Consider the following 7,907-nt stretch of genomic DNA (forward strand, 5'->3'; position numbering starts at 1 on the left):
AGGGAGGGAGGGAGGGAGGGAGGGAGACAACAATGTGTTGAATACCTGCTCAACACCGTCAAGTGCTAGAGATCCTGGGGATGAACTGGCCTGGCTCTCGGGGAGCTCAGAGGGAGAGGTGGTGGGAAAGCTGACAGAGGAACTTGAAGAGCATAAGAGGATGATGGGAGAGAGGGTGATGTGTCCTGCACACCAGACAGCGGGAGGCCTCTGAGGACGGAGTGACGGGAAGTCACCTGCTCCAAGTGCTGGGAGGATGCTCAGGCACAGGTGCAGGTAGAAGGACAGAGCCAGCAGATTCCTTGGCTCAGGCCCCTCTCTCCTCTCAGCTGCCATCCCTGCCTCCAAAGCCCGCCCCTAAGCACTCTGTCCCCGGACTTCTTAGCCCTCCTTCCCGAGCTGGCTCTTCCCTCTCCTCATGGCTCTTGCAGGTTCTTATCTTTCCTCTACTACAGCACCAATCACCCCGCACTGGATGTGCTTTTTGACGCACGTACATACCTTTCCCCCTGTCACCAGGGTGCTCTGTCTAAAACCAGATCTGACTCTGTACCGCCAGCTCAGAAACATTCAAGGGCTCCCCACTGCCTCCATAGGGTAAGGCACACACTCCTCCGCATTGTGTGGCCATAAGCCCCGACCATCTCTCTGGGCTTATCTCCTGGCCCCCACATTCTTCCTTACACTCTACGAGGGGCGGCTGGAACCACTCTTCTCTTTAAGAGGAGCAGCTAACTTCCGCCTTCAGAGGCTGGCCCTGCTGACTCCCTTCTAACAAACAGATGACAAGAGAGATGGAGCGTGACTTCTGAGACACAGCCGCAGCAGGCACTACAGTCCTCCCTCTCTCTGGATCATCTGCTCTGGGGAAAACCAGCTGCCATGTCACGAGGACACTCAGGAGGTCCACACCGGAGAAACTGAGGCCTCCTCCCAACGGTCAGCAAGGGCCTGAGCTGCTGCCCCGCCCTGTGGGAGCCCCGTGGCGGGGCTCCTGCAGCTCCCACTGGGCTGGACCAGGCAGTCCTGGCAGCACCTTCGCTGCAGCCTCCCGAGGGGCCAGCGAGGCTTCCCTGCATTCCTGCCCCACAGAAACAGGAGACGATAACCATCCACTGCTTTAAGCTGCGACACCCTGGGATAGTTCGTTACAGAGCAATCAATAATGAATGCACCCAAAGCGCCGCCTGCCCTCGCCGATGCATCTGGGCCTTTGTATCTGCTATTGTCTTTGCCTGCGATGCATCTCGCACTCTGACCTTTCCACCAAGCTCCTCACCGTCCTGCAGGGTCCAACGGAGACCTCCTCTCCTCAGTGAGTCGCTCCTAACACCACCGGCCCCTCCTCCCCGCAGCCCCAGAGCTGCCCCTGGGACTCAGCAGCCTGCACGCTCCTGACAGGCCCTGCCTACTCCGCACTCTCCCTGATGGCTCCGAGTCCTGCCAAGGCCACCTGCCCCTGTGGGCAGGAGAGGGCGAGGCACCCGATCAGTGAAGCCTCTGTCAACTGGCTGGAGAGCCGCCGCTTAAGGTTTCATTCCAGTGGGATGAGTGTAGAAAGGAAGCACTGTGCAATGAACATCAAAACCCAGAAACCTCCATTCTTTCTTCCAAATGATGGCCAAGCATGAGGACCACTGAGGGGCCCCACCAACAGCCAGGAGGAGCGGACCTACCTGGATCAAGGCCAGCACCTTGTCCTGCACGATGGTGGGCGGGTTGTTCTTGGGAGAGATGATTCTGACCAGAACGCCGTCGATGAAATCTCGGCTGGCCACGAGGACGTGGAAGCGGTGGCCGCAGTTCTTCACACAGGTCTCCAGCACCTGCCGTGGAGGGAGGAGCGTGAGCACACGGCCTGCGGAGCCGCCCGGAAGAGGAGGGCGGCTCCACTTCCACCCCCAAACATCTTCCCGACCGTCTCCTTTAGAACCACGCCTCACCGGCAGCCATCCTCACCCTGGAATCCAGTCGTACTCAGCGGTGAGGCTGCCCCCTGCTGACTGCCCTGCACAAAAACCAGGTCATTAGTTTAGGCATCACTTTCACGGGAGAAGGGAAAGCGGGAACGAAATGACTGAGCGGTCTCTGAGAATCAGCACTGTGCCTCCCTCTGGGCCTCTGGGTGTGTGGCGTTAGCCAACGGGACACATGCTCTGTCACAGGGAAGGCTGCTGTACAGTAAGAATTGCCCAGGGAGTTGTTGGCCCTGGTTATGTGAGGAAGCAAACACACACACACACACACACACACACCACACAACCCTGCTTCTGCAACTAAAACTGAAAATGACTTTCCACCTTTAGTAACTGGTTTGTGGGCCTCAGCTGCCATTACGGCAGTGGTTCTCAACCTTCTGGCCCTTTAAATACAATTCCTCATGTTGTGACCCCAACCATAAAATTATTTTCGTTGCTACTTCATAACTGTAACGTTGCTACTGTTATGAATTGTAATGTAAATATCTGATATGCAGGATGGTCTTAGGCGACCCCTGTGAAAGGGTCGTTCGACCGCCAAAGGGGTCGCGACCCACAGGTTGGGAACCGCTGCATTAGGCTTTAAGGTCCATGTACCCTTCAAACCCTGCCCACTCCTCCCCTCACTGGGACAATCAGTTACACAGGCCTGAGCCAATCAGAAAAGCACAGGTGCGTGTGGGTTCTGGCTAGATGGCCAGTGTGGGCTTGAATCTCAGCTCCACCACTTTCTCTCTGAATGGCCCCGGACAAGTCTGTCTGAGCCTCTGCTTCCCCATCTATAAAGCGGGCACATGAGCACTCCCTTCCAGAACTGTAGTAAGGCTGCCTGGGAAGCACCTAGCACAGTGCCCTGCATAGGGGAGGAGCCAGTAAATGAGAACTTTGATGCTTGGATGCCATTCCAAAGGCTGCACTACATACTCAAGTGACGGGACAGTTCAGTCCCCGCAGGACCAGAGAGAGGCCCTGGAGCCCAGAGGTGTCAACTGCAGGCCCCCTCCCGCCTGGAGCACAGCATTCTGAATTCCTTAGCTCTCTGGAAACCAACCCTGACCCTTCCCACGTCAGCGCCCCCAAAGCCACGGGCGACTAGTGGGGATGCCTCCTTGCAAGGACGTCACCAGCAACAGGGGGCATTTCTGACCGCCTCATTTGCCCAAACTAACCTGACCACTGGGTAGCTCATGCAGTCATTCCAGAGCCCGGTTCACACACTGGGGCAGCACCTCGGCAAAGCATGGCCATGAAGAAAGGTCTACAAGCTAACGTGACCTGAATGCAGGCAGACACCAGGTACTGCGAAGGATTCTTTCACATTATACAGAATTTCACTCGATTCTTACAGCCAATTCTCTTTACGTGGATGTTGTTATCCCACTTTCTTACCCCGAGGAGGCTTACAAAGGTGAAGAGACTGGTCAGTGCCAGACCCAGGATGGGGACTCCAACCAGCCTTCTCTGAAGCCCCCATCCCCGCACCCAGGAGACACAGGCAGTGTGTGCCAGCTTTCCCGCTCCCTCAGGTGGTCCCAGAAATAGCCCTGTAAGGGGGACCGCCGATGCAGAGCTGAGAGCTGTGGCGTGGCGATGCCCGTCATTCCCAGAGGAGGCCAGAGCTGGCAGGTGCACTGAGCCCCACGGGGGGCACCGGGCTCCGCTCGGGCAGCTGAGGGAGACCCCGAAGCTCAGCGCCCCTGGCTGCTAAGGTTTTCTTCAGTCAAGAGGGCGCTCTCTTTCTTAGCCTCTGCTCATGCTGGACTCCAGGGGACGACGAGGTGCCAGCATTCTCTCTCACAGGGACCTGTGCAGGCTGCAAGATGAACCCCAGGGGTCTCCTGCCTTCAAGGAACTTACAGTCGCCCTTCCTTCTAGGAGCTTCAAAAAGCCTCCTCCTAATTTTACTACACAGGCAGTGGGCTGCTGGCTGGGGTAGGTGGCAGGAAGGATGGTGTATGTGATGAGGAGCAGGCCGGGGAAGAGCAGTGAGGTGGAAGGGTCATGGGAAGAGAGGAGCAGGGAGGCTGAGGGGCAGGGCAGCAGCCAGGGCACACTTCGTTTCCCTGGAGCAGACTTTAGAGTCAGATACTCTGGGGCTCAGATACATAGGCTTGGCAATGCCCTGGGCAGAGGTGGCATGTGCGACAGAGCAGCCCAAGGCCTAGCAGAACAGAAGATGCGGGAGGTCTTACCTGGCTGGCAATGACCACACCACTCAACCCAAGGAGGCCCAGCAACCCACTTCAAGCCCCTCTGCCAAAAGGCCCCCGGAAAACTGTCTCTGTGGGTTGTAGGGCATGAAATACCCAGCAGCAGTTTTCTAGAATGCAGCCAAAGCCCAAGAGTAAGCAGAAGGTGCCTCTAAGCCAGCGGTTCTCAACTTGTGGGTCGCGACCCCTTTGGCGGTGGAACAACCCTTTCACAGGGGTCGCCTAAGACCATCCTGCATATCAGATATTTACATTACGATTCATAACAGTAGCAACATTACAGTTATGAAGTAGCAATGAAAATAATATTATGGTTGGGTCACAACATGAGGAACTGTATTTAAAGGGCCAGAAGGTTGAGAACCACTGCTCTAAGCAATCAGAAACAGATGTTTCCAGTTCATACGCTGAGGCCCAAGCAGAGAGCCCCTCAGGACCTCTGCTAACTCCTACTTGGGGTAACTATGAACAGCTTTGAGTGTACAGCTAGGAAGTGAGGAAGGCCCACAGGAGCAGAAGTGAGATGACTGAAGGTAAGATAAGACAAAGAGCGAAGCCACGGAAGCGGACATGGGGCCTGGTCGTGCACCAGACGAGGGCCTTGTGCAGGGGCAGGGATTGCACATTTAATCAGCCCCCCAAGGCATCGCTGGATTGGTAGTAAAGACCTGATCACTAAAATTAAAATATTAAAAATTTAAAAATACTTAGAAATAAATGTAACTAAGGAAGTAAAAGATCTGTACCCTGAAAATTATAAAACATTGATAGAGAGAAACTGAAGACACACATAAATGAAAAGATGTCCTGTGTTCATGGACTGGAAAAATTAATATTGTTAAAATTTTCATACTACCCAAAGCCATCTACATATTTCACAGAAACAGAAAAAGCAATCCTAAAATTCATACAGAACTATAAAAGGCTTTCAATAGGCAAAGCAATGCTGAGAAAGAAGAAAGCTGACAGTATCACACTGCCTGATTTAAAACTATATTGCAAAGTTATAGTCATCAAAGCAGTCTGGTACTGGCATAAAAATAAATACAAACCAATGGAACGGAATCAAGAGCCGAGAAGTAGACTCATACATACATAGTCAACTAATATTTGACAAGGGAGCCAAGAGGACTCAATGGGAGGAAGGACAGTCTGCCATAAACTGTGCTGGGAAAACTGGATATCCACATTCAGAAGAATAAAACCAACTTCTAAATCACACCACTCACAAAAACTAACTCAAAATGGACTAAACACTTACATGTAATATCCCAAACCATAAAACTACTAAAAGAAAAATAGGGGGGAGCTCCTTGACATTGATCTTGAAAAAGATTTTTTAGATATGACACCAAAAGCAAAGACAACAAAACCAAAAATAAGCAAGTGGTAGGTACTACATCAAACTAAAAAATTTCTTCATAACAGAAGAAACAATCAGGAAAATAAAAAGGCAACCCACAGAATGGGAGAACATATTTACAAACTATCAGATAAGGGGTTAATATAAAAAATATATAAGGGCCTGGCCAGCTTAGCTCAGTGGTTGAGCGTCGACCTATGAACCAGGAGGTCATAGTTTGTTTCCCAGTCAGGGCATGCCTGGGTTGCAGGCTTGATCCCCAGTGTGGGGCATGCAGGAGACAGCCGATCAATGATTCTCTCTCTTCCTCTCCCTTCCTCTCTGAAATCAATAAAAAAATATATTTTTTAAAGTGTGTGTGTGTGTGTGTGTGTGTGTGTGTATACACATATATATAACATATACAAACCCTAACCATTGACAGTGAGGAAATTGAAACAACCATCAAAAACATCCCCCGCAAAAAAGTCCAGGACCAGATGGCTACACCAGTGAATTCTACCAAATGTTCAAAGAAGGTTTACTAATAAAACTTATCCGTCTCAAACTCATCAAAAAATTGAAGAAGAGGTAATACTTCCTAACACATTCTATGAGGCCAATATAACCCTGATACCAAAACCTGGCAAAGATGACAAAAAAAGAAAACTAAAGACCAATGTCTCTGATGAACACAGATGCAAAAATCCTAAATAAAATACTAGCAAATCTAACACAACAGTACACCCAAAAAGTAATACATCATGATCAAGTGGGGTTCATTTCAGGGACACAAGGATGGTTCAACATATACAAATCAATTAACGTAATACACCACATTAACCAAAGACAGGATAAAATCGTAAGATCTTATCAATAGATGCAGGAAAAGCATTTGATAAGATACAATAGTCATTTATGATTAAAACACTCAATAAAATAGTAATAGAAGGAAAGTACCTCAACTTAATAAAGGCCTGGGCCCTGGTCATGGCTCGTGCAGGAGGCAACCAGTCAATGTGTTTCTTTCACATTGATATTTCTGTCTTTCCCTCTCTCTTCCACTCTCTCTACAAATCAATGGGAAAATATCCTCAGGTGAGGATTAAAAAAAAAGTTTAAGATGTGGTCCATGCACACAGTGGAGTATACTCAGCCACAAGAAAGGATGGAACAGCGCCGTTTACAACCACATGGACGGGCCTTGAGAACATGATGCCGAGTGAAACCAGTCAGTGAGAACGAGCTGAGAACCATACACTCTCACTCATGTGTGGGATGTAAAAACGAAACTCGTTAACACAAACAGCAGTGTGGTGGGTGCCAGAGGGAAGGGGTGGCGGAGAAGGAGATCCTAATACAAGGTGACAGGAGAAGACCTGACTGTGGGTGGTGGGCACGCAGTGCAATATACAGATCTTATAACATAGAAACCCACAGCTGACACCTATGTTCATGTTGACCAATGTCACCCCAATCAATTTAATAAATAAATATTAAAAATAAAATATAAAAGATATATGCACCCCCATGTTCACTGCAGTATTATTCACAATAGCCAAGACATGGAAACAACCCAAGTGTTCACTGGTGAATGAATGCATAAAGAAAATGTTGGAGGCCTAACCGGTTTGGCTCAGTGGATAGAGTATTGGTCTGCGAACCAAAGGGTCCCGGGTTCAATTCTGGTCAAGGGCATGAACCTCAGTTGCAGGCTCCTCCCTGGCCCGGGCACATTGATATTTCTCTCTGTCTTTCCCTCCTTCTTCCACTCTCTCTAAAAATCAATGGGAAAAATAAAACATCCTTGGGTGAGAATTAAAAAAAATATAGAAAGAAAAAGAAATTGTTGATGTACTATCCTATATAATAGAGAGCTAATATGCAAATGGTTGCCACACCCTCATGCCGCCACACCTTAATGGCTCAGACACTTAACACTGGGGAGAGAGGTATGGGGACCAACCAGGCACAAATGAGATTGAGAGAGAGGAATGGGGGCCAGCCAGGCACAAATGAGCTCACGAGAGAGGAATGGGGACCAGCCAGGCTGCTACCCGGGAGAGGGACAAGTTGCCCGCCCCTCGGTCCTGGGTGCCAGCGGCTGCGCCTACGTCTGTAGTCCAGCCCCGGAGAGGGACAAGCCGCATGCCCCGCAGTCCCATGAGCCAATGGCTGCACCTGTGCCTGTGGCCCATGAGAGGGATAAGCCACCCACCCCACAGTCCCAGGAGCCAAAGGCTGCACCTGCACCTGCAGCCCAGGAGAGGGACAAGCCGTCTGCCCCACAGTCCCGGGAACCTGTGGCTTTGGCCCCGGCGAAGCAGCCCGCCTACAGTCTCCTGTGGCTGCGACCAGCCTGGGCGAAGCTGGCCC

The 7,907-nt window shown here is 50.8% G+C and overlaps 1 protein-coding gene across 9 annotated transcripts in view; it reads right to left on the reverse strand.

Annotated features, from left to right (window-relative positions):
* The window catches only part of TOM1L2 (target of myb1 like 2 membrane trafficking protein), a 65,079-nt gene that overhangs the window by 40,877 nt on the left and 16,295 nt on the right, over positions 1 to 7,907 (reverse strand). For all 9 annotated transcript variants that reach the window (XR_001362868.1, XM_014542842.1, XM_014542837.1 and 6 more), the window contains exon 3: positions 1,677 to 1,826. Coding sequence is in view for 8 of the 9 variants with exons in the window: in XM_014542842.1 (XP_014398328.1) it covers positions 1,677 to 1,826 (150 nt within the window). In the remaining variant the exon portion in view is untranslated. The remainder of the gene's footprint in view (positions 1 to 1,676; positions 1,827 to 7,907) is intronic.

Source organism: Myotis brandtii, unplaced genomic scaffold (genome assembly GCF_000412655.1).
Source record: "Myotis brandtii unplaced genomic scaffold, ASM41265v1 scaffold314, whole genome shotgun sequence".
In the NCBI taxonomy this organism is placed as follows: domain Eukaryota; kingdom Metazoa; phylum Chordata; class Mammalia; order Chiroptera; family Vespertilionidae; genus Myotis; species Myotis brandtii.